Below are 27,588 nucleotides of genomic sequence, written 5' to 3' on the forward strand. Positions count from 1 at the left end.
AAATTGAAATATGTATGTTATATTAACTGTATAAACAATTTAATTTACACATTAAATTATTAGACACAATTGTAGTACATATAATTAACTTATAAAATTAATATATATTAAACATAAGCTGTCTGCACTGTTCTCACTTGCATAAGGGGAAATCTAGCTTTTATCAAATTTCCCTCATAGACAAATTACCCAAAATATTCTCACTTATACGCCAGTCGCCAGTATTCGGCTAGCTGTTTGGCCAGCTTCGGCTTTCGCTGTCACGAACACGAAGAAGACAAAGACGAAGCAGCTGCCGACAGCTGCCGCTGCTGGCGCTGTCGCTGGCGCTGCTTTCACTGCCATTGCTGCTGCTCCTGCTGCTATCAGCCGTTAAGCAAGGCCAAAACTCAGTTTCAATTCGGATGCAGATGCAAACGGACGCGTGCGCCTGTCTCTCCAATAAAAGAAACAGTTAGCCAAAAGATAACACGAAATTTGATCGTTTTTAAAAGAGAGAAACTTTCAAATCCATTTGTAAGCTATTGAATATTCAAAGAAAAAAAAAAAAAAAAAAAAAAAACTGAAAATTAAAGAGTTAATTATTTATTTTTATATACATAATAAAAAAAATAATAATTAACAAAAATTTTAATTAAAAAAAATGTTTTATAAATATTTTAGTAAATATAAAAAAAAATAAAAATAAAAAAATTTATAAATTTTTTAAACATAAACATGAGAAAGAATTACATAAATTTACAACAAAATTTTTGATGACAAATTTTTATATCAAAATTCAAATTTGATTTTTTAATGTTAAATGAATAATAAACGAATTTCTTTATTTATTTTTTTTTATTTTAAAAACTAACAATTTGTTTTTCAAATTTAAAAAAAAATATATATATTATATTTTATATATATTTTTTTTATTTTTCAGTTCTTCAAAAATAGATTGGAAAATCAAGAGAAACGCTAGAAACTTGAAAAATATGAAGACAGCAAAGTAATTGAATTGAAGTAAAGAAAACGCGCGATGTTATTTTTTTCAAGTAATTTTTGTTGTTGTTTTGTTAAGTGGCAAAAATATTGAAAAAAGAAGCGAATTTGGCGAGAGAGAAAGTCAAAGAAAGTTTTGTGTGTGTTGCGGGACGGAAATGAAGGATGTCAGTTGTGTGCACATCGAAGAAAGCAACGGAAATTAAAATTTGCATGTGCAGCAGGACACAGGACACAGGAGGACACCAGAGGACAGTGGGCCGAGGGGCAGCGGCAGTGGCAGAGGCGTGAGGCGTGTGACGTGAGGCCAGAGAATGTGGCCAAGGGACTGCAGCGGCTGCAGCAGCTGCAGCTGCTGTTGTTCAGCTAGCCAAAGCTCGATGAAGCTGGCAAACGAATTCGCCACTCAAAAACTCAGCTCGATGCCATTTTTTTGAATTTGAATACAAACTTGACTTGGCCCCAAAACTGTAGACCGGCACATTCGAGTGCAAGCGCGAACGAGATAGTGATAGTGTGCGAGTGAGTGAGTGGGATCTCTTGTGCATTAGCTGACAACCAGATAAAACGCTCCACAACAACATTGACAACAGCTTCATCAACTGCTGCCCGACTTCTATTTCGTGTTCTTTTTTTTTTTTTCGGCTCCGTCCCACACCCCGCTTCGCGTCCGCGCCCCGCCGCCCCGGCGCCACGGCCCCAGCAGTCATGGCACTGCATGGACAGACGTTCTGCTTCTCCGCAGCTGGATTTATCGCTTGCTCAGCAATCGTTCTGCTTTGCAGTTCCGGTAAGTGAAATATGCAATCGCAAAATAAGAACCAAGAAAACAAACAACAAATGGTGAAAGGTGCCAGCTAAGGTGCTCTACCGGCAGATACCCTGCAAGTAATTGAAACTGTATTCTCGCTAGAAACGCTCTCAAGCAATCTAGAGATCTTAGCATTCGGGAAGACAATCAAAGTGCTCAACTAGCAGATACCCCGTAGTCAAACGAACTTTAGCTTCACTCGTGAACATCCATTAAAAAGGCTCTCAAGCAATCTAAAGACATGAACACAGCCAGTCAAAGTGCCCAACTTTCATGCAGATACCCTGCATGAGAATGAAAATTAATTTGAATTCTGAACTAGGGGTGCGATCACGACCAATCTAGAGGGGTTCGAACAGGCTGAACAACTTAAGCAATCAACTATCTGATAACCTAATTGACTTTGATTCTCAGCTCGGAATTTCATCATCCACTCTAGAGGCTCTCGAACAATGTAGAGATAAGAATTAATGTCGATCTATCTGTACTCAGTCAAGTGAAAGTTCAAGACTCATTATACTCAAACTGAAATAATGATTGACTAGTAGATATTCAATATTTTGAGTATCGTATAAAAATGTTTTTCACAATTTAAGCAGTTTATTTTATTTATTTAAATACGCACGAAATCAGTTAGTCAGTCAATCAATTAACCAGTGCATCAATAAATCATTCAGTTTATCAGTCACTCACTTTCTCAGTCAGTCTTTCAGTCAATCGCTCACTCGGATAGTCAATCTTTTCGTCAATTCTTCAGTTAGTCCTTTGGCTATTCGCTCAATCAGTCCCTGAGTTAGTCTATCAATCAATCACTCGTCAGTCTATTGGTCTACCCATCCGTCAATAAATCACTCAGTTAGTTATTTAGTCAATCATTCATTCATTCCCACTCTGGATCAGTCACTCAATCCCCCTTTCATTGAGTCAGTATATCAATCAGTCAATCAATCAATCAGGCAATCAGGCAGCTAGTCAGTCCATCAGTCATTCAAGCATCCAATCAATCAATCACTCAATCAGTCCATCATCCAGTCAGTCTATCATTCTACCAGTCAGTCACACAGTCAATCACCCACCCAGTTATTCACTCAATCATTCAGTCCCTCACTCAGTCAGCGCATCAGTCCATCAGTCAGTCAGTCTTCTGCCGCCTGGTCAGTTATTCATGCGAACTGAAGCTGTTTTTCTACTTTATTCCATTTGCCATTTGCCATTTTCCATTTTCTGTTTCTATTTTCTGTTATTGTTGACGTTGCATCTGGCAATGAAAACGTCATCGAATGTAAAATGTTGTGCGACGCACACAGAAAGCGAGAGGGAGAGAGAGAGAGACCCTGTGTGAGTGAGAGGGAAGACATTTTTCCAGTTGCAACTTCAGCAATTGCTGCGCTGCAACAGTTGCAACTGCTTGAGTTAATGCATTTTGTTGTGCAATAACAGACATTCGACTACTTCTGCTTCTTCTTCTTCTGCTTCTGCTTCTTCTCCACTTGTCACACACACACACACACAGAATGAGCTGCCACACCTCTACAATTTTAAGCCTTCAGCTAGTTTGGCAGAGATCTCAAGGAAAGGGCTGAACTCTTAGCGACTTACAGCTAAATACAGTAGTCACTCGCTATGACATATCAGCTCTAGCAATAGATATTGACTGCTCATTAACTATATACAGGCTGTTTATAAATTCTGAATTTTTTCCATTTTTATTAGTGTTTTCTTCAGATTTTAGATCAGCTAGAAATTGAAATTTATATTGCTCTGCTCATTCAATATACTGAAACGGGTATATGGGATGTAAGCAGAGATCATGTTACTATATGTCGATGGTACTGGTTATTTAGATATTAGTAGATACCAAATATACAGATATATATGAAAATGGGCGAATCTTCTAAATTTAAATAGCTACGAAACTAAAGCTTGAAATTGTTATGGAGCTCCTTCACCTACATAGTACAGAGAGATATACAGGCAGATATAGAGATAGACAGACAGCAAGAGTTAACGTGTTACAAAAACTAATATGCTCTCTTTGCATATCTTGAGTGAGCATTCAACCTGAAAGCGCAAACAAATAAAGAAACTATAGCTCAAAGCTTTCAAATTAGAATAGATTGGAAATGGAAATGCAATCGTCGCTGCTCTCTTCTTTTCTCTTTCTCTCTCTGTAAATGAAATTTATTTATTAAGAAAACATCAATTGACAGACATTTAACAGATAAAATTGATATTAAATTCGAGCTAATTAAAACAAATATTTGCCTTGGGCCACACAAAAGCAAAAAATTAGTTTTATTTATTTATTTATTATTATTATTATTTTATTTATTTATTTTTTTTTTAAATTAGATAAGTGCTAGAAAATGCGATTTTAGATCAACAACATCACAGCGAAATTCCCCATTTGCAATATTTCCATTTTTTCTGGAGGTATGAGAGAGAAAAGTATGCTGAAAATGTTGAATTTTTCATATATTGCAATTCATTTTGATACGCACTCAGTGAACTGAAATGAGTATATTTGCTTTGTGTCATGTCCGGCTTGCTGTCTGTCCGTATGAATGCAGACCATTGCAACGCTATTGAAGCTAGACGCTTGAAATGTTAGACATAAAGTCGTGTATATGCTCCAACCCTAAAGTGTTTAGATTTTCCAGATCTACTTTATATGGACGTTGCAAGTCTTAAGTAGTATTTTCCTGTATCTCTGAGAGAGTTGAAATTTGGGAGATTTACGAGAGTCAGCAGTCAAAAATCAATCAGATATTGGGTGGATATATCTACGCCCATTGAGAGCTTGGCAAATCGGGAAAAACATCAGGTTTTACATTTATTAAGCTAAAAATTTACAAATTTACGAATAACTTCTATTGACAACCTCTCAATATATCAGTTGGGGGCGTGACAAATTGTAAAATGGATCTAGCAGTGTTTATTCTGTGAATGAGTATTCAGCAGTCGGTGCCGCCCGACTGCGACGTTTTTACTTGTTTATTTGTTATTTCTCTTGTTTTATTAAATAAAGTGAAATTTTTCCGGCTCGTCGACAAATGAAATATAAATTTTGCCTTGTTTATTTACCAGAAAATATATACATATAGAGAGAGAGAGTGAGAGAGAGAGAATGAGAGTGATAGGGGGAGAGAGAGAAAGAGTCCGAATTGGTGAGACTTTATTAACCTCAAATCAATTTGAAATCGAATTTCGGTGTGTGATTTCAATAAATTATTTGCTTAAAATAAAACATTTAAATGACTTTTGATTAAACAACGTAAAATTACCCATAAATAAATCAACGCAAATGAAAAACTCTCACAAATCGTTGACGTCTCAGCAAAAAGTCTCCTGGTTTTCCCCCACTCGAGTAGTCAATGAATGAATGTTGAATTCTCTGAATAGTTTCATGTTTAATTGAGTGCGAATTCCAATAATAAGAATCAAGTTGCAGGCCTTGACTGACTGCATAATACTCGTTCATCACAAGGTCTATATTTTTCAATGTGCCACGCCTTAAATACGTCAACCAGTATATAGATCCATCTATAGCTCAATTAGCTTTAAAATAGTATTTGAAACAGCTTTATTATCAATTCTATGAAAGATTAACAAGCAATATGAGAGTAGAGCCCGCGGTAGATGCGTATTTTAATGAGCTTTATAGTCAATTCATGCTATATTTCTACAGCTACAATCTAGAGAATAGCTCAAGAAAAAATAATTTGACCTGAAAGGAGACAATGTTCACAAATAAAATAAAATTCGCCCAAATTTGTTTTTTCCTTCGGTCAGGTAGTTCTGGGACCGCCCTCGTATTCATTTAGTAATTTATGGTATATTGATTGTGAACGCTGAGTCAACAGGAAGTTTGTCATGCTGATTAGCTTAGATAAGTAATTAGATATAACAGTTGGACACAGATAGTCAACAAGGCGTAAGCATGGACTGTGTATACCCCATTCGCCCCACTCAGCTACAGGGTATCTCTCTATGTGTATATGTATGTGTAGTTAAAGGCGTGACGCCAAACTGCACGCAGCACAATCAACTTGTCTGACTTTTCGACTGGCTCAGTGTGTATGTGCGTGTGTGTGCGTGGCTGGGTGTGTGTGTGTGTGTGTGTGTGTGTGTTAGACTGCCTGCTGTTGTGGTTTATGATACCATTTAGCCCGAGGGTTGTTTTGACAAATTGTGCAAATTATTGTGTTAAATTTGCCCTTGAGGTGAAAAATCACTTTGACATGGATTATATACCGTTTTTTTCTCTGTCTCAACAAGAGCGAGTGTGTGTGTGTGTGTGTGCGGATGTGTGGGTGTTTAGCTGATTGTGCTTTTGTCTGCTAGGCACTCACACACACACACACGCACTGCGGGGCATAAATGACAACTGACAATCCACAAATCGACAAATGAGAAGCTTAAAGGCATTTATTCTAGTCTCTTGTTGTTGCTGTTGTTGTTGTTGTTGTTGTTGTTGTTGTTGTAGCTGGTACTTGAAACACCAATGTCACTCACACATTCTCGCATACGCCACATGCATTGGCAATAATTGAAATCGCTCTTGGCCGGCTTCACAATCTGCTAGCCAAAAGTGCTGTAAAGCGAAAGCCAATTCATCAGCTACACTGAGCGAAAAGAGCACCATAAATACACAATTTACATAGAAATTGAGATACCCTACACTAGGCAGCTTTGACTAATCGAAAAATAGTTCGTTGAACCTTGAGAGCAAGCTCTATAATGATCTATTATATAGAGCCAATTGACTAGTCGATTTCCCTCTCCATCAAATTGGAATATGGAAAAGAATTTGTCACTGGGTATGTCTACGTCTACTCCACTCGCCCAAAGGAAGCTGCAGATCCAAAATGAACTTACGTTCTATAGCTATAAGAAAGCTGAAGACCTTCCCACATTCAGAAAGAATACATTTTGGCAGAGTGATATGCAGACACTTTACACCGTTATCCAGATAAGTCCCTACCAATTTCACGCCGAGAAGACAAGAGTTCTAGTAAATTTACCACTGCAAGAGTCTTCATTATCACCCACAGGGTATATCAATGTGTACCACTCCATTTCACATATAAGTCTAGTGCCACATATGCATTTCAACTGAAGCCTCCTCATTTAAGGCACTTTAGCATTTACAGGGTATATTAACGTCTTTAACTCTCTTGCAAAGCGACGCAGTGATACCCTGTAAACAACACACTTGAAGATAGCAAGCCGAGCTCAAGTGATATCATTTGAATGCACTTTTGCAGCACTTACAGGGTATCGTCACGTCTACTACTCCCTACCGCCTTTCTCTGCGGTAGCAACTTGTGGCAAGTTTAGGTTTTCCGTGTTTTCTATTTTTATTTTTTTGGTAACTTTACAACGATTTCGTATGCAGCGTTGACGTGACTCGCATTAGCATTGCACACGTGTGCCACGCCCACCACAAGGCACCACCTGTCACCTCCCACTCTCTACTCTCTACTCCTCCGTTGCTGCCACACGTAATGCGCTCTGTTGCTTATTATCGAAATTGTATATGCCACAAAGCAGCGGCGCCAACTTCCTGGCTTCAGCTCAATCCCACTTCTTGAATGCTTCTTTCAGCTTCTTCTTCTTCGTCTTCGTCTACTTCTTCGTCTGCGTCTCCTCCTGGATTTTGTGTTGGCAAAGTTTTTGGCCGAGCAACTTATTAAGATAGTTGGTTAGTTGCTTAGTTGGCGCGTCTAGACGGTTTTTAGTCAAATTATGGTTTTCAAACGTTTTCGTTTTCCGGCATATTCTCTCTCTCACTCTCTCTCTCTCTCTCTCTCTCACTCTCACTCTCTCTCTTTGTCTATATATCAACCTCTCTCCCACTCTAAGTACGTTCATACACTCGTCCATCTAGTTCGTAACCCCGTTCTGTCGCTCGTTTTGAAACTTAACATGAGCTTTTTGTAACCACAATTATTTGCCTATGTGTGTGTGTTTGTGTGTGTGTGTGTGTGTTCTCTGGCATGTCAAGGAATTGGCCATTAGAGAGTCCGTCCACAACATGCGCCTGGGGGCCATGCAATTTGCCACTGTGAATTGTGCTGCTAGAAAAATGAAAAACAGGAAATTTGTGTATGGCCAATGGGGTATGCCCGACTAGCAAATATCCTGGAGCGAAGAGCGTGTGAATCAGCTTCAATCAGGCAGTAGATGGAATCCAAGCTTACTTTGGATTTTCCTAAGCCATAATGTATATAGAAAGTAAGAGAGAGATAATTGTTATCGATACAATATTTATCGATGTTGTGTAGCCAAAACTAGAGATTTCTGAAGCAAAGCTCAATTCAAATGAAACTCACATAGATCCTCTATCCGTTACATGCACACTGCCACAGTCAAAACACCCTCATTTCACACTTCTCAATGGCTTCTAGGGTATACAAAAAAAAGTGTGGCATGTTTTTAGTGAGTGCCTGGCCAGAGAGTGTGTGGGGCAGACGTAAGTGGGGCATACTGTGCGCTTTGTTTGTTTACGTTTCGTGCTTTTTTTCCTCCTCTCGTTTTTGGACTCTCCCTTTCTCTCTCTCTCTCTCGCCCCCGACACATCCACCTCCTTCGCTCCCCTTCCATTTGGCTTGTCGACCTTTGCAACCACAAATCTGGTCGGCTTTTAAATAATACCGAAAACTTCTGCACACATTTGTATGAATAGCCAAGCGTATTTGCATAGAAAATATTAAGTTTTATTTAAAGTATACCCTGTTCGCATGGCAATGTGCGTGGCAGGGTATAATGCACTGCATTCTTTCGATAAATGATAACTATGGCATATGTATATATGCATTTATACCCTGTAATATGAGTTTGTATATTAAAAATAGCTTTTATGCACAGACAGTATAAATTATTACAGGGTATTCAGTCAGATTAGCTGAAAAGTTGTAAGGCCTGTTATAGCAACACACCCTAAGAGTGTCTTTCAAGGGTATATAGTAGTCGATCAGCTCTGCATTTAGATATTAATTCCTAATTAACCAGAATCTGTAACAGTTTTTGCAAAGAGCCACAGGGTATCCAACTTATCCATCAGCATTCATTAAAGCTAATTCATATGACCAGGTTTTCGACTGATTAAATCCGTTCCTTGACTTTTTAAAACTTTTCACAAAATATTTAATTAACTCTCATGCTGAAATTTAACTTTAAAATGAAATATATTTTCATTTCGATGGAATGTGAAAAACTTGAATGAAGAATATTTATGGAGATATTTGATTTAAAAATGTTTCATCGACTTCAGTTGAAGTTGAAGCTGAATTCGAAATTGAAATTGTAGTTGAAGTTGCTCTACAATCGAATGCAATCCGAGTATCTTTGGTATAGCGCCAAGTTGATATCGATGAGCGGAAATACCATGGCAAATCGAAATAGATTGGGCGGCAATCCAAATATTATCTGTGAGGGCTACGAAGGGCCTGGCCCCTGGACTTCGATAGATTTGCGTATAAAAAAAAACTTTTGCTGTTAAACCATCGCGTGAATTGCAAATTCTCCGGTTTCTTTTCAATTTTTTTGATTGCTTGTTTTTTTTATGAACCCTCCTATTGTTTTTTTTTTTTTTTTTTTTGCTTTAATTTTTGAGGCTGTTTTTGTTTTTGCTTGTTGACCTATTTTTTAATTTACTTTTCATGGGGCGCCCGGCACAACGTGAAATTGGAATTTGCAAGTGTTTCTCACTTCGTTTGTCTTTTTTTCTCGTCGCGTTTTTTCGGCAGCTCCGCAAAAAATAAGCCTCAACAATAGTAGCTGTAACAACAAATACTTTTGATATCATTGCCAACAATTTTGGCAAAAACTCATTTATTTTCGCACGAAAAAAAAATACAAAAATGCAAAAAACAAAACGAAACAATTTTTAAAAGAAATTCGAAAAGAAAATAAAAGTTTCAAAAAATATTTAGACAAGTCGCCTAATGTTACTTTTACTGTTTGTTCCTCCTCCCTGTACTTTGAACTGAAATAAAATAATTGATTGAGGCGAAAAAATGTATATCATCTTATTGTACGATAATCTACAAGATTTCGGTAAGTATTTCAATTCAGGAAGCTCTTTCTTCTAAGCCTAAAAGACATCTCTCGAATGAGGCAGAACTTCTGTAGCTTTTCCAGCAGTCTAAGCTAAGCTGTCCGGCATCAATCATCAATCAGTCAATGACTCTGCCGGCATACAATACAATGCAGTATAGTTAATCGTTCAGTGAATCCCTCAGTGTGACTAACCATCTATCAGGTCAATCGCACATTCAAGTCTTTTACTTTATCAATCAGTCAATCTTTGGTCAATCAATTCATTCATGTTTCAGTATCTCTCACTTCTGGCTATCCAAATTTAAAGCTCAAGTCTTAATTAACCCAAATAATAAAATAAATAAAAACAACTTTAAAAGAATTTATAGCTTAAATTTCTCTTCCTCTTCTTCTTCTTCGTCAAGGCACAAGCAAACTTTTAGCGCATTTAACCCTTAAGGAAAAGTTCATCAAGGCAAATTAACTCAATGTTAAGCTAAATCCTCGCCATCACAAGAAAAAAAGGCTAACAAAAAGCTGCTCAAGTGCCGCGAGCACAACCCGAAGCCAAAACCAAAAACCCAACCTCAGGCCCGAAAGTGTTGTGGGCGTGGCATGGGAAAGGCGCTCAGACCAAAGTTATGCCCGTCAATCTTCGCGACGAGGCGACAATTTGATAAACTGAGCCGCCGTCTGAGCTGAATCCTTCAGATACTCTCAGATACTAATCAGCGAGCGCTTAACAGGAAGTCATAAATTTTACCACGACATGTGTGTGCGAGTCTCTGTGTGTGTGTGTGTGTGTGTGTGTCGCGCCCTTGTCTAGAAATTTTAATTAAAAGCGATGACAGAGCGAGTAATTCGATATCTGAGAATGTCGCCTATTAATTTTAAGGACATTTCCTTTATTGATTCTTTGTCAATATTATATTGAACCCATAATTTACACATAAAAGGGCTCTCTATGTGTATGCGTGTGTGTGTGTGTGTGTGTGTGTGTGTGTGTGTGTGTTATTGCCTTTGCGGTTTCGTCCATTGTCTTTTCTATCTTGGATTCAACTTTTGTTTCTGGTCGCGTGTATTGCATTCATTTCAAGTTAAATAGTACAGGGGCGAAACTGGCACTTGGGCCGCATTTTCAAGGGCGCTTTTAATGAAGACAAGCTGGGCGATAGCTTAAGAATATCGAAAATACAAACGTTGCGCTTTGTAAACTTATCGATAGACTAGATTTAAGTTTGAATTTATGCATAGGTCTGGGTATGAAAACTTTGGTTCAGGAGAATAAAGAGTAATACATAACCGAACCCTGTGAGCACTGTGATGTATATTTAACATATGTTGCTCTGCATATTTAGGACGGTTATCGATATATTTTTTTTATACCAAAAGCATTACATCGATAATTCTATAGTTAGGTATGTTTAGTTAGCTATAGAGCATTCCTCTCTAATTTCTATATTATATTGAAATAACAGTTCTACGTTTGAGTTTTTCAAAAATTTGTATTGGGTAAAAAGCAATGAGCGGATGAAATTTTGATTTCACGTTGGGTAAAATAAGCTGTAAGCCACTGTATGTTGACCTATTTTCATATTTTTTCGTATAATACTATATTCGACTATTGACCTTGAAGATTGTTTTACAAATACTAAAAACAAACAACTTGTAATTCTAAATTTGTATATATTGATTTAATATAATATATAATAATAATATAAAAGACACAAACTCAAGAGAATCACAAAGCTTCTTCCAAAATCATTATACAACAATCTCTAGGAGAACCAAACCTTAAATACTACGCTAACTGCGCCTTTGTGGGCCCGCTTTCAACTACAGTTCGCACCTGAACTGGAATTAGTTAGCAGGGCGTGTTGTCTTTTGAAGCGCAACGCCATTATAAGCACCCCCACACACTCACACACACACACACGCACTTATAGCAATTTCTATAGTGTGCGTGACTTTTGTTCTTGTCGTCCTTCGTCAGGCAGCAAGCAAAACATATCAAGGAGCTCATAACAATGCTTGAGAGTTCGCCCTTTACGTTGCGTTGCGTTGCGTTGTGTCGCGCTTTATTTTGATTTTGATTTAACGTTCTTAATTACAACAACAACAGTAATGACAATAGCAGCAACAACTTAATTTAGTCATCGCTTGCTATCGATAAGGAGTTGGGCCAGCATTCCGAAAATAGCATAGCCCGCACCCACACCAACACACATGTATATGTATATATATAGATGTCTGTGAATACATTTGACAGGCAAACCGAAAACTTTTGTTTATTGCCTTTGTTTTTGTATGCTTATGCTCGTTCACGTCCAAGTGGGAGGAGAGTATATTGGTTTCCTTTCGTCTGTCTGTATGAATGCAAAGTTTAGAAACTTAAACTAGTCAGTCAGTCAGACAATCAGTCAATCATCAATCTATAGCCAATCAATCAATCTATAAATCATACAATCGGTTCATCCATCATTCAATTAGCTAATCAGTCAATCAGTAGACAAGCAAATCATTCAATCAATCAGTCAATCAGAAGCCAATCAATTCATCAATCACTGCATCAGCTAGTTGAGTTGCAGCCAATCAATCCGCAAGTCAATCAATCAGTATCATTCAATCTGTAGACAAAGAAACAATCAATCTGTCACTCAATCAGACAATCAGTCAATACAGCAATCAGTTAGTTTATCTATAGATCTATAGATCTCACTCTCTCTCTCTTTCTCCCTGCTGGGAGCATAGTATATACTTCTTTCCCAGTTAAACCAAGTGATTAAATCGCCCAGCAATTAGGGCGTGGCTATACGGTAAATCATTTAAGAATCTCTTTCCACAATGAACCAGCATTGGGCAGCCGGTCACACTCCATGCGTTATAGTCCCCCTGGGGTTGAATGCCGCAGAAACAGATTTGGAATTATTAGAAAGTTTTCGCTTGCCCAACACAAACAAAGGATTTTGAACATGCTCTAAGCCAAAGGCGACAAGGAAACAAGTATTTACTTAACTTATTAACTCTATGAGAAAGGCCAGAGATCTGAATGAAACCTAAATATAAATTAGACTTCTTAGAATTTTATATATAATTTCAAATTTGAATTAAGCTCCAATTCCTAGGAAACTTATAGAGTGAAGACTAAAAAATGAGCTGAAATGTGAGTGAAGTATTGGAGCTTAAAGCTAAAGAGAACTTGAGAGGAGTCCGAAACTAACCTAACTACTGAATAGAGTGTATGTAGGAAAAGATATTAAGAAATCAATCTTGAAGTTGAAAGAGATGTAGAGCTGGCGAAACAGAAGAATATGAAATCTAGATAAACTCAAACAGATATAGATGGATGCATGTTAAGAAAGAACTCAAAAGCCTAAAGTCAAATAGTTGATCTACCATGGATACGAGTGGAACGACTAAAGAGAGAACGAATTCGTGGCAAAAGAGACTTGGGTTTGGTCAAAGGCAAAAGTGCTAAAGCCAATGCCTAACCTCAATTAGGCAACAACAAGCGGAATGCTTTAAAACTTGTGAATTCACAGCAGAGAGATAAAGGAAATGGATACCCAACGATTACCATTTGAATAGATAATGAAACTCTGGCAAATCTCTTCATAAAGCATTCACAACAAAATTGGCGACACGCGGTCCAGCCAACGAATTGATAGATAGAAAAAAAATAGAGGCAATGCCATGCCATGCCATTCCCAGCCCCCAGCCTGGAATGTGAGCCGACAAAACTGTTATAACAATAAATTAAGTTGCTGTTGCAGCATAAAAACCCAAATTGCCAAATGGCTTAATGGGGGGAAGTTGAAAGTCAGGGAAGCTAGCCGTTCCCACTCTATCAATGGAAAACAAGTTCGAGTACGCCAGAGGGGTGTGGGGTACGACTAGGCGATACCCTGTGCAGAGTTGAGGCATATAAAGAATCTAGCTGCGGTCGAACGGGCGGTAGGACGGACGAATAGAAAGACGGACGGATGGCAGGATGTACGAACGGACGGGACGTTCAGCCCGAAATGAGTAAATCGGTCGTTGGAATAATGAATAATCCCCATAGCTTATAAGGTCTACGTTTCGAGAAAACCAATATGCCCCGAATTCGCACTCCCCATGATTTCCAGGGTATAAAACACCCGCTGAAAATGTGCAATCTGTTGACGAATCATCACGACAGATGAAACGAATCGGCCGGCGACTTAGAAAACTACGAGCTAGCTAGGACAAGGGCAAACCGCTCCGCACTGGGGTACAGAGGGGTGTTTGTTGCTAAAAAAAAAAAAAAAAAAAAAAAAAATAGAAATAGAAATGGAATGAGCAAAAAAATCAGCGACCCTTTGCAAAATGCCGTAAAACATTCTCAAATGGTTTTTATTGAAGGCTTTGAGCCATTTTTCGGTTTGACTTCGTTTGCCCGGCCAATTTAATAGCATACTTTACAGCGCTAAGCAGGCAGTCGGAGTCAAGCTGAGGAAGAGGAAGCGGGTCGAGCTGCGATACAACTATCCCACAAAATACGCGACAAACAAACAAAATGAAGTGACGGCGAGTCGCGTTTCACGAATTCGCGTATTCAACCAAACGGACGTTCATTGTTATTTTAAGAAAAGCAACACGACAATACCCCTCCCGCCCTCAACTGCCCCACAATGTCCCAGCATAGCAAAGGCCTGGCCTGGCCGCAGAACCTCGGCGCTATCTGCGCCCACAATTCAAACAATCTTACTGTCTTATGGCTTAAAAACGCAGATAATAGATACTCTATCTTTAACCAGATCCTATCAACAGCTTAGGCCTTAAAGACTGACAAATTCTATCCCTTAAGCTGCTTGGGATGCCTAACTTATTTATGGTATCACCAAACACCTAAATCTGAGGAAGTTACGTTACCTTCATTAGGTCTTTGCTAGCTTTTTATCTATCTGAGTGACCTCTCAAAACTGGTCTATGGAAATTACCTAATCGAAGGCTCAGATTATAGATCGAATTCCACACTTTTCATGCTCCACTTGCATAGATCATAGAAATTCAGAGTCAAATATAGCTGAGAGCCCTGTAGACATTCTATCTGGAGTCACACTATAAAATGTACTCTATAAGAAATACTCTATGAAATAAACAACCCAATGGGATAACCCTAGGGTGCGATCCCATAGAAGTGTGCTATAAAAGTGCAGATGGGAAATCCTATGGAATTATTCTAGAGAAGTAAATAATGAAAAAGTTTTCTAGGATTTTCTCACACAAGAGATGTGATCTATGTAAAGTGCCCCATAAGCAAATGAGAGAGAGTCGTTTGGAAAGATGGTTGGAAGTATCTAAAGACAATATTCTATAAAAGGAGTCTATGGAAATATCCGCTTGGAGGTCGAAATTCGGAAGTACAATTTACATTCAGGGAATTTAATTAGACTGATGTCTAAGATAGCTAGGATAGATATTAAGAGAGAATCCACATCGATGTTGATTCACTAGCTTTAAAGATTTAAGACTGTAGACATTTGTTAGCTTACTTACCCTTCACTCCCTTTCTCACCCTCCCTCTCTCTCTCACGTTTCAATTAGTTAAAGTGCCCAGACTGCGTAAGGGTATATTGAAAAGAAGACATAGCATAACGCTGTAGTTGGTAGCTGCAGGAAGCAGCAGCAGCAGCAGAGGCAGCAGCAGAGGCAACAGCAGCAGCAGCAACAGCAGCAGCAGCAGCAGCGATGCCAGCGACTCCCTTGCTCAACTTCCGTTTTGGCTTGCAGCAATTTCTTTTGGCTTTATTGCCCCCTTCCCCATACAGAGTGTCCGTCCCTCTCTCTCTGTCTGTCTCGCTCTCACTGTCTGTCTGTCTCGCTTCATCTTCGGGCAGACTTTACATCCTGCCCCACACACCCGCGTCGCATTGGCTCTGTGTGTGCTACCCGCTGCGGCACGACGCATATAGCATAAATTTTGAATACGCTCAAAGAGTCAGGCCGAGGGAGCCGGCTGGGTGGGGGTGGGGGGTCGGTGTAGATTGAGATTGGTTCTGGGGTTGGTCCGAAAGAAAAATAGCGAAAATTGTCTGTCGCTTGATAAAGCGGAAGCAGAACTTGCCCATAAACGAAATGTGGCAACTGAGTGTAAACTTTATTGGCGCCCGACCGACTGGCGACAACATTTGCCCGAATTGGAGGTAGACGGCAAGCTGGAGATGGCGATGGCGATGGAAGCAGTATATATATATATGTATGTGCATATATATCCAGAAATAGCAGCATGTTGAACCATGTTGACTCATGCGACACGCATTTGGCGAAAGGAAGCCCCCAGACATGCCCGGGGCGCGCTGGCGTCTCGTTGGCTGCCAGTGAGAAGCGCCAAGAGAGGCGCCACTGCCACTGCCACTGCCACTGCCACTGCCAGTGCTTTGTTTGTTTTGTCTGCCTCATTTCTTGCACTAACGTTCGGTTTGTCTACGCCATCAGGCATCAGTGGGAAGTCCTACATTAGTTGATTTCATGCGCTGTTTACATTGGCAGCGAATTATGCGCATTGAAAAGCCAAAGATTTGGCTGCCAACTGCCGTACACCTCGCCCAGCCACCCCCCACCTCAAAGCGAGCTAAACGGGGTCTATGGCCTGACAGCCTAGTTACGACAATATATCCGAGTGTCATTGACACAACCCATTGGAGAGGGAGCGGGGGTGGAACGGGGGAAGGAAGGTTCCTCCTGAAGGTGCTGACTTATCTAGAGAAATTCTGTCAAGGTACTTTTCCGATTGTTTCCCAGACCCATCCTAAATGCCGGCTTAAAGCCTTGGCACATTAATGCATTTTCCGCTCTACTCCTGTCTCACATGCATTTCTTTTCCTTTCAGAGGTCCTGTCCAGCTGGGAGGAATGGTGGACATACGACGGCATCTCGGGTAAGTTGTGCATTTAAGTATCTCAATTGAATTCAAATTTAAACACTTGCCAGGCATGGCCGGCCAGAATGTGAATGCATGTGAATAGCCCTCGATGCAGTCGCTCGTTAACAACTTTAACGAATGCCAAATACCCGCTGCACTCAATCAGGCAAATAAATATCGAGTACAGATGAAGTTACAGCGCTTATTTCAAATGTAAATGAATTCAATTGCGGAAGGGACTTCAAGCCAGAGCTGGAAATCAATGTATATGTGTAAATATACTGATAATATGCACTGAGAAAAATTGGCTATGTGGCTGTAAGCGAGAAAGGCTGAAAAGTGAAAAGAGCTAGGGAAGCAGGTAGATCAAGCAACGGAAGAAGCTGAAAAACTGCAAGTAAAATGAGGAGAGGGGAGTCAAGCTAAAATGAAAACAAAAATATGAATACACAGAGAGAAATGGGGTTGAGAACAAGTTAGGCAGAAAAGGAGAGAGACTACGTCTCATTAATAAGCCAAGGAAACAGTTGAGAGATCGAGTGAATGAAACTGAGATGACCTTGAGTAAGTTAGCAAATGCGAATGCAAAGCTAGAAATGGGTTGAAAGAGAGAGGGAAAAGGATGAAAATAAAGTAGAAACAGTGGAAAGTAAACGAAAAAAGAATGATGTGTGAAAAGGAAAGAAATACAGAAGACCACGAAAATATACAGAAGGAAGAGCAAGTGGATGAAAGAGATTAGGTATAAATAAGGAATCTCTGAAAATATGATGTGAGAAAGAGAAAAAGTGAAAGTAGAGAATAGCATGAATATATAAGGAATGTAGATGAAGAAATTGAAATATGGAACGGATAAAGTTTTTTGCTCAAAATGCCAATAATTTTGTATCTATATGAATATGAATGAAAAAAGAGTAGAATATGATAAAATGATAGATTTGATGAAATAATTCAAAAACTAAATGTTATCGATAACTGAAACAGTGGCTGACATAAAGTTATCGAAAATAGCAACACTCTCAGTGAGTCGCACAAGAGAACTCTTGATTTATAGATAAAAGATATCTATAAATTCGAAAGGCGAGCACAGTCAGCCAAATGAAAGAAAGAGAAATAGAGAGCGAGAGAGAGAGAGAGAGAGAGAGAGAGGGAGGGAAAGAGCTAGATATAGACGTAGAGTTAGGAACACATGTCTAAAATTGTCATTTAACGCAATTAAATTGGATTCAAGCGAGTTTCGCGCTGCAAATTTCGAAATGAAAGTGAGCAAAATAAATAAAATAAGCGAAAACATATTTGTGGATAATACAACTCTGTCTGTGTAGGTGTGTGTGCGTGTGTGTGTGCGAATGGAATTGTAGCTGGTCAGCGGCCATTTTTGTTATTATGCCACACGGCTGCAGCTTGCAACAGGACGCAGTTTTATTTATGCAACAGCAGAGGCAGCGCCCCAGGGTTAGGCTGAAGCTGAAGCAGCGGCTGCGGTAGAGGCAGAGGCTGAGGCAGGGGCTGAGCGCCAGGCGGCAGACAAAGCAACAACAAAAAAAAAAAAAAAAAAAAAAACTCACACAAAGCATTGGCAACAAAAACGAATGAATAAGTGAATGAATGAATGAGTGAGTGAGTGTGGGTGAGTGTGTGAATGAATGCAAACACGAAATGAGCAGCAGCTGCGTGTGGCATGAGCGACGGTGGCCTCAAATGTTGCACTACCATTGAGGTGCACCTAGAGAAAGAGGGTGCGCGTGTCTATAGATGTGTGTATGAATGGGTGTCTGTGTGTTTGTGCATACATATCACACACACACACACACACACACACACACTCATTCAGTGCAGCTACTTAGCCTCTGCACTGATTTCTGTTGCTCTTGATGCATTGAGCACCCTTGACATTGTTGCTCTACCGGCGCGAGATAATCAGATTTTTATAGCTTCACTTTAAGATTCGGACTTCTCACATAACAGACTCAACTCCTATGTAATACAGTATTTATTTTTGTTTATTAAATTATAAAATACATTTGTACGGAATATAAAAAATTTTTGCAATTTTTGCTCCATTATTCGAAAAGTTTGTATTCTGAAGCAAAGATGAACTTTTTCAACTGTATCTACCTTACACATATATATCAGCTATAGCGGCAGACCTTGCATTGACCATATCAGATATCTCTATACTATATCTTATGACAATCAACACTTATGAGAGTATTTCCTAAGCGGCACGACGCACACGCGAGGTTTACGGTCTATAAAAATATTTAATTTTTCCATATGGCTGCTGCACACGGCACACGAACAGCACGAGGATTGCCACCAGCCCAGCTGCCCCCAGTTGCAATCATTCTGGCGGGGCAGTGGGGGAGTTTGTTTTGAAAAGTTTCGACAGTTTGTGCCTGTCACATCAAATTGAATGCAGGCGAGAGCCAACTATTCGGTTACCTAAACGCTCCAGGGCAAAGGGCGGGAGTTCGGGCGGAAGGGTCAAATGTCGGTAGCTCCCCTCCTCTTTTTTTTTGTGTTTGTTTTTTTCTTGTTGAACGCAATGGAACTCCCATTTGGGTTCATTTAATTGCTATTTAAACTGATGCGAGAGGCAGTGAGTGAAGCGAAGCTTATGAAATTTCATTTGGTGTTTGGATTGTCGACTCGTTGTTTACAATTCGACGGGGCGAAGGTCGGACAGGACGAGACTGGACACATTTCCCATTCGAACAACACGATTGACAGTTAGCCAAACAGTCAGTCAGCTGTTGAAAGCTTCCACTTCCTTCCATTTGTAATACCCATCAGCAATCGAGGGATGCCAGATGCGCCATGGGAGTCTTTAAAAGCTATATACAATAGAATGTATTGCAGAGTGCAGCTGTAGCTGCTCAGGTTTCTTTAAATGCCCAAGAGGCACAATCAAACTGCTCTAATCTATTTTCACACCAAAGAATTCTAGCTGAATGAACTCACAGACTGTTGAGCCTAGAGTTAAAACACTTGAAGGGCTAAGGGCTAAGGGTAGCTAAAGTGCAGTTGATAAGAATAATATAGAATAAAGTTAAATAAACTGAGCTAGTCAAAGTCAAAGCTCAGAGACTAAAGAAGGATTTACTTGCTTTAAGTACAATAAGGATAACAAGTCTAAGGATTAGAGTCACTCCAGGTCCTGTACGAATACACTTGATTGATGATGGTGTTTAGTTTCGTATTGATCTTTATTCTTCTGGGCCTGGGTTTATATACCTCGACTCATGCATAGTTTTAACCCTTAAATCTAGTGCGTCTATTGCTGAGTGTGTAAGGCTCAGCATTGGTCTATTCCATATTCTTATCTTATCGCTGAGTTTGTAAGGCTTACATAATCTGACTTTGGGGTTGCAAGGGTTAGTGTTCATTTGCCTATTTATAGAGTCCGTACATGTGACCCTTATCTTTTCCGAGCGCACTACCTGCTAGTCGTTGAGTGCGTCGGAGGCATGTATACGATCTTCGTATATTCATACGTTCATGCCTAAACACCTCTGATCTAGTTACCGAGATATGTATGTATATCAGTGAAACTGAGCTAAGCTCATGGACTATATAAGTCTATTACTACTAAGTGTATTAAGTCTATTACTACTAATAAGTCTCTCAAGACTTATCTTTTAATAATAATGTAGACATAAGATGTGACTAATGCATACTTAGAGGCTAAGTCTTGATATACGAACTCAATCGGAGTGCTCAATTTCGATACATGAACTTGATAGTCCGATCGATAAATGAGCTCTACCCGAAATAACTAGCACAATCGGAGCAGAGTATCTGTTGGCCAAGCATGCCGCACTTAAGCAACATAAATTTATAATATGTATGCATCGAGCATTGTTGTTAATCAGCGATTTGTATTTTACAGGTCCCAGCTTCTGGGGTCTCATCAATCCGCAGTGGAGCATGTGCAACAAAGGACATCGACAGTCGCCCATTGATGTGGTGCCCGACAAGCTGCTCTTCGATCCATACCTGCGACCGCTGCACATTGACAAGCACAAGGTAAGAGCCGCAGCAGCAGCAGCAGCAGCACCGGAAAGGACATTCAGTTGCACCGTCTCACTCACACGCCATCTCTCCTCCTCTCTCGCTCTCTCTCCCTCTCTCTCTGTCTCTGTCTCTCTTTCTCTCTCTGGCTGTGTTTCTCTGCCTCTGTTTGGCTGTCGTCGTCAACAGGTTTCCGGCACGCTGCACAACACGGGTCAATCACTCGTCTTTCGCGTGGACAAGGACACAAAGCAGCACGTGAACATATCCGGCGGTCCTTTGGCCTATCGCTACCAATTCGAAGAGATTTACATACACTACGGCACCGAGAACAGTCGCGGCTCCGAGCACTACATACAGGGCTACAGTTTTCCGGGCGAGGTAGGTCAATCAAGCGACGGCAACAGGATGGCCAGACTAACCAGTCATATTAATATTGTAACATATCCCATGCACACACACACACACACACACACACACATACAGATACAAATCTATGGCTTCAACAAGGAGCTGTACCACAACATGTCCGAGGCGCAGCATAAATCGCAGGGCATTGTCGGACTCTCGTTGATGGTGCAAATTGGCGAAACGCCCAATCCCGAGCTGCGCATCATAACGAGCACATTCAACAAGGTTCTCTATAGAGGTGAGTTATGCGATAGTATCGGTTCGGCATACAGCGAGCGACGCTAGCTTTTCTAATTAAGACTTTTACTTAGATCTATATATATATATATTGTATATATATTTATGGTGCCATCACATCGTATCCCTAGGTATATATATTTATTGTATATGTCTATATTATATATATCAGCTATTAAGTATACACGAGAAAGCTTCACTCTGTTTCAAGTCCATCTCTAGCTTTGTCTTTAAGGCGTGATTCACGTGACTTGACTTGACTCTCCCATCTCTTAATCTCTTAAAATGCCAACTTATCAATGCATTGACTTGCGTGACACGATTCAGCACCTTCTCTAGGTGCATTTTCAATGGATACTTTGAGTACTTGGAGACACTTGGATTTGTACTCTTTTGCAGTCAACTCAATTGAAGCCCTTTGCCTGGATCACATGTCTCTAGCATCCTGACGCACATATCATCTGTACTTAAAGATATATAGTATTACATATAGTTCCCTCTTCTAGTGCAACTTGCATTTGCACTACTCCACTCGTTTATATTCCCTTTTGACCTCTCTCGTGTCACGACCCATCGCAAGCAACAATCATTGCGAATATATCGCATCACATCTCTAGTTCAGCTTAGTCAGTTAGAGCCAATGCGATTAGTTTCTTTATCGTGTCACATCTTAATGACTCACGACTCACGAGGCAGGTATCATCTCTACATTCGCTTCGCATGGCTTTTTGGCATTCCTCATCAATGGAATGGAGTCGAGTTCGTTTGATGAGTTCCTCCGTTGACTGACTTTCGACTGGCACTATCAGCCAACCAAAAGGGGGCGCTTCTGGCTGAGGGGGCGTGCCAACATCATTTCCGCTACGCAAAATGCACCGGAAATGTTGCAACGTTTGCCCAACTCACAGTTCGCGGCTGGTGGCTCATGGCTCATGGCTCATGGCTCATGGCTCTTGGCCAGAGCTCAGCGCTCAAAGCTCAGGGCTCACGGCTCACGGCTCACGGCTCTTGGCTCTTGGCTCTTGGCTCTTGGCTCTGCGGCTAGCACTTTTATGATGTCATTCCGCAGCAGCAACAACTTGCTAACTGCAAGTGGAACTGCAACAATTGTGTAGCTGCAACAACAAGCGGCATAATTATGTGCGGCAACGTCCTAAAGTGAGCCATAAAAATTGCTCGACAGCCGTTGGCCGCGAAATTGGCGCCGCGCCGTGCAACGCCGCGCAAAGTGACGAAAATGAAACCTCGAATTACACTAAACCGACACTTAATAATTCCCCCTTCCACCCCCGCAGCCGCCCATCAACCCGACCGACCGACAGACCGACCCAGTTTAATAGCCTTTTTACAGGTCGTACAACTTTATGTAGCTCCATGAAAGGACGAAAAAAAAAAAAAAATACAGAGAAAAAAGTAAAAATAAATAAAGGAAAACCTGAAGTTTCCTTTAGCGCCCCGCTCGAGCTCAGAATGCAGAAAATATGCGGCCAATTTCTGCGAACCAACTGGCAAAACAACTTGAAAGTTTAACTACTTAAAAGGTGAAGTCGAAACAGTCGAAACAACGAATATCAAATACTCTAAGAGGGCAACGCGAAAAATTCTCAGACAGAGTCTTTAGCCTTCTGCATTTCTTTAGGTAAAAGCAATCGATAATTTATGAAAGTCATCGAGAGTGTACGACATACTCAAGTCATTGTTGCAGAGTATTCCGATGCCGTTGCACACTGAACACCAAAGCGCCATGTAAGAGCTAACAATTCTGTTGCAAATAATTATTCGGAATGCCTTCAGACCCGAACCGAACCAGTCCTAACGGCTAGCTTTCACTGCTCTCACCGCAAACCCAACGCTCTAGCCACTCGTTTTTTAGTACCATTTGCCGCCGTCTCATAAACCGCGAGGCGCTTCATTTCCGGCTGGGCATAATGATTTGTATGAATGAAGTCGAGCGCCGTCGTTCAAGTGACCAACGAGAAGCCAACCAACAAATCAGACTCAGACCTCGCATACCCTACTAGCCCCACAGCCCGCTCTCCCCTCTCATGCCGTGGCTGGCCCCATGTCGACTTGTCCTTCCCACCCCCTTTTGCTAGCTAGTCTGAATTATTCATTAGGTTTTTTTCGTATCGTCGACGTTTTGCCGTTCATATTGCGAACGAGACATGGCAAAATGTGCTGCACTCCATTTAAATGCCCAATGCACCTTGAACTTTACTTTCGATACCCTGTAAATGTCAAAGTGTTTAGAATTGAATGAATTGATGTATAGATATAGGTAAGACTTTCTGTTAAGTTCATTAGAGCTAATGTAAATGAGTCGCGTCTTTCTCCACCGTTGTTTTCGTTGGATAAGAACGGTGTTTTTTAAACGTATAAATCTTTAAAAAGTAAATGGGAATAGACCCAAGAAATATTGACAATGTGAGAGTAGATTACAATAGATTGTGTGTTTAGCTAGTGAGTTGTTGACAGAATATCCCAAGATTACCCATATATAACATAAATACGTAACCACTTAACATAACCCTACCTAGCCTTACCTTGGTTCAATCTAACCTACTCCTCTTTAAGTAAATCACTATAAACTAATTGACTCAACTTAATATGAGCTTCCATATGAAGCATTCTCTTACCTTCACTGGTTTAAGCTGGCACCACTTAAACTACCACAATCGAACATGACTGTCACTTAGGGTAAGACTACCCCACCAATGCTACCCTAACATAACCTTACCTACACAACCATAATAAGACCTTCGTTTCGCCATGTCTATAATAACGCAACAAGAACCTTACCAATCTAGACGTAGATATTATAATAAGAACCTTATCTAACCTACCCTAACGTGACCCACCTAACTTACCTAACTCAACCTGAACTCTATTGAGTCTTAGCTTGTCGCAATCTCCACTATAGCCTCAATAGGCCAGCATTACCCGGAAAACTTAACGAAAAAGACCATATATCTATGGCACCCATGGAACTATTTTAGACCAATGCTTAAGCTTAAGTCTAACGTAAGTTGGTGAGACCCAAATCTTTTTCGATGAACCGATCCACATGATCTACACTAGCTTAAGTTTTAAGGCGGGGTTCATTAGCTCATAATTTATAGATCCTTAACAATCGCTAGCAAGTTCTCTAACGAATCTAACTACACTCTTTAATAACTCACTTTACTCCTCCCAACAATCCTTTGCAGGCTTCTCGACGCCCATACGGCACATATCGGTGCGATCGCTGCTGCCGAATACGGATCATTATATTACGTACGAGGGATCCACCACGCATCCGGGCTGCTGGGAGAGCACGGTCTGGATACTAGTTAATAAACCCATCTATATCACCAAACAAGAGGTAATAACCCGCTCACGCCCCTCTTTCGGCATCGGCTTTTCCCTTCCCTCACCCGCTTTGCCAGCGACCGCAAATAATGAATTGCATTCGCGTTGTGCAATTGCAATTAGAGACGAATTGTATATCTATGTATTTATTTTTTTATTTTTATTTTCATCATTTTTGTAATTTGTTTTTTAACGTTATAATTGTTGCAAAAAAAAAAAAAACAAAAAAATAGCATAAATGCAATTATAAAATTTCTCATCTATTGGGCTACGGTCGCCGCGCGGTTTAGTTGCGGTCAACGCGATGCTCTGCGCATAATTAAAAAACAATATTTGGTTAGTTTAATCAATTTGCATATGCATCGACAAAGGACGGACGACAGAGGGGCACAGCCCTGAAACTAGACAACAAACCGAGTGTAAACAGAGAGGAAAAACATTAAAGAGAAATCTACACACACATAAAAATTTGAATAATTTTTGGAACTGTCCATTAGCTTCTAGAGTTAGGAGTGACTAATATAAAAATATGGTATATTTTCTCTCCAAATGATCGACTGAAGTCAGGAACCCATTTAATTCTCATTTCCCATTCTTTGCTTCTCATTATGCTTTCAGTTATATCAACTCCGTCGACTGATGCAAGGCTCCGAGAGTACACCGAAAGCTCCATTAGGTAATAATGCGCGACCCGTGCAAAGTTTACACCATAGAACCGTAAGGACGAACATAGATTTTAAGCGTCATAAGGTAAGTGCTGAGAGATACTAAATGCTATTCATACACTCGTACCAATCATGCAGTAACATGACAATCTTTAAATATGTCCGTCTGTCAAATCAGAGTTAATAATCAATCAAAAGTCAATCAATCATAAATCGCCTATTAGACTGTCCAACTCAGTCACTCGTACATCAATCAACCCAATCAATCATCCCAGTCAATCATCATTTGCCTGCTAGTCAATCACCCTGTTCCGTCTATTATTCTATCAATCATATACCCTACAAATTGTTCAAATATTAATTGTTTCCATTTCATTTCACTTTCCGTTTGCCCACAACAGAATCAAAATGCATGTCCTTCCATGTACAAGGATATGTACTATCGCGCGAATCGCTGGTCCCCAGATACAGGACTTCTGATACGTTGACAACAACAACAACAACTTGAACCAGGACAACAAAAACAACACCAACTGCATTTCGCATTTTCAATTTTCACACTGATTTTTTTGAAAAATAACGTCAAAAAACGAGCTCAGGTTTCGTTTTTTGCTTGCAGCATTCCTAAAATTCAACTACGAAAAATATCCCGTATATACATACATATATATGTATATATATATATAGTTTCATTCTTAACAAGATAAAAACTGCGCAAAACAGAATCTTAAATACCCTGGCAAAGAGGAATTCCTAAAATTCTATGTATACCCTGCGCCCATTGAAAATGGGCAGTCGGGGCATATTGCTTTTATTTCTTTTAAAAATCGACTATAAACAAGAGCCATATAAAACTAAAAACTACTGCAATTTTCACTAATTTATGTTTGTTATGCAAAAACTATATTACCATCTCTGTCTCTCTCTCTCTCTCTCTATCACCTCTATGCCTCTCTCTCTCTCTCTCTGTCAGGGTATATTCGCATACTCAACTAAAACAGCAAAAAAAAAAATGCTTCTAACAAATAATAAACGAAATTCCATGAAAACTAACGAAAACTAAATCTAAACAAAGTTCTAAATACATACGTACAAAAATACACACACACACACCGACAATACATACACAAACGCAACACACAAAGGCTGGACACGCCCACATGTTGTGCCCACAAATTAATTGCTGCCTTTTCATATTTGTGAAATAATAAAAATATTTTCAAGCCAAATATTAGTTTCCATTATAAACACACACACACACACATACATTTTTTTTTTTTTGTTCAATTGCTGTCTGTGTTTTTATTCACATATATTTATGACCAATTATTGATTATTTAAATATTATTTGTGGTTTTAAATTTAATATTTCATTTCGCGAGCAAGAGAAACTACTTCAAACACTATACAAATCTGTTGGACGGCTATCGAATACCCTTGCAGCTAAAGGGAAATCCAGAAATACGCATAAATAGGATCCAGCTGTAGTTCCGATCAGCCCCGTCTTAATTTGCAATTTGCATCTTATTGTGTAGACTTATCTGTGAAGGAAGTCAACAGTTGGTGAACCAGGCCAACTCATTCACATAAGTGAAACGGGCATATTGGTTTGGTCTTGCTGTCCGCTTGTCCGTATGAATGCATATAGATAATACTGAACTATTATGATACTTCCATTTGATGTCTGTAAGAGCTCAGCTAAGAGCTTACCTATAGAGTCAGCTTTTCAAGAATTTCTCTATTAATTTGATACACATATTGCCCAAAAAAAACTCCAACAGCTAATATGCCCGTTTGAGAGCTTTGCCATGCAGCAGCATTAACAAAACTCGACTGTTTATAAGGGGAAAGAAAATGAGAAATGATTAGAGAATAATTCAAGTAAGTGGTTCCGCGATTGAGTATACAAAAAGAACTGGTTCCGCGATTCAGCTGCAAGGGCTTAAAGCAAAAACATACAACAAAATATACAAACCAAAAAAAAAACAACAAATGAAATAAGAATTTCCATAAACTGGATGATGGGTGGACAATAACTAAAGAAAACAAAACCTATATAAATATACATATACATATAGACACATATGTATATATAGTATATACATACATAAATGGAAATCAAAACTCATATAAATATTCATATAAAATATACATTAAACTATATAGTTAATTATGATGCATACGATATACAA

The 27,588-nt window shown here is 39.7% G+C and overlaps 1 protein-coding gene across 1 annotated transcript; it reads left to right on the forward strand.

Annotated features, from left to right (window-relative positions):
• Positions 1-392: 392 nt before the first annotated feature.
• On the forward strand, positions 393-26,625 carry LOC6585436 (carbonic anhydrase-related protein 10). The gene is made up of 9 exons (XM_002011031.4): positions 393-516; positions 923-1,771; positions 16,689-16,736; positions 20,614-20,750; positions 20,925-21,116; positions 21,222-21,384; positions 24,590-24,744; positions 25,350-25,481; positions 25,798-26,625. The coding sequence occupies exons 2-9, from the start codon at positions 1,690-1,692 to the stop codon at positions 25,882-25,884; spliced, it is 996 nt and encodes a 331-aa protein (XP_002011067.2). The 5' UTR covers positions 393-516; positions 923-1,689; the 3' UTR covers positions 25,885-26,625.
• The last annotated feature ends 963 nt before the right edge of the window (positions 26,626-27,588 follow it).

This window comes from Drosophila mojavensis, unplaced genomic scaffold (assembly GCF_018153725.1).
Source record: "Drosophila mojavensis isolate 15081-1352.22 unplaced genomic scaffold, ASM1815372v1 contig_136, whole genome shotgun sequence".
In the NCBI taxonomy this organism is placed as follows: Eukaryota; Metazoa; Arthropoda; class Insecta; order Diptera; family Drosophilidae; genus Drosophila; species Drosophila mojavensis.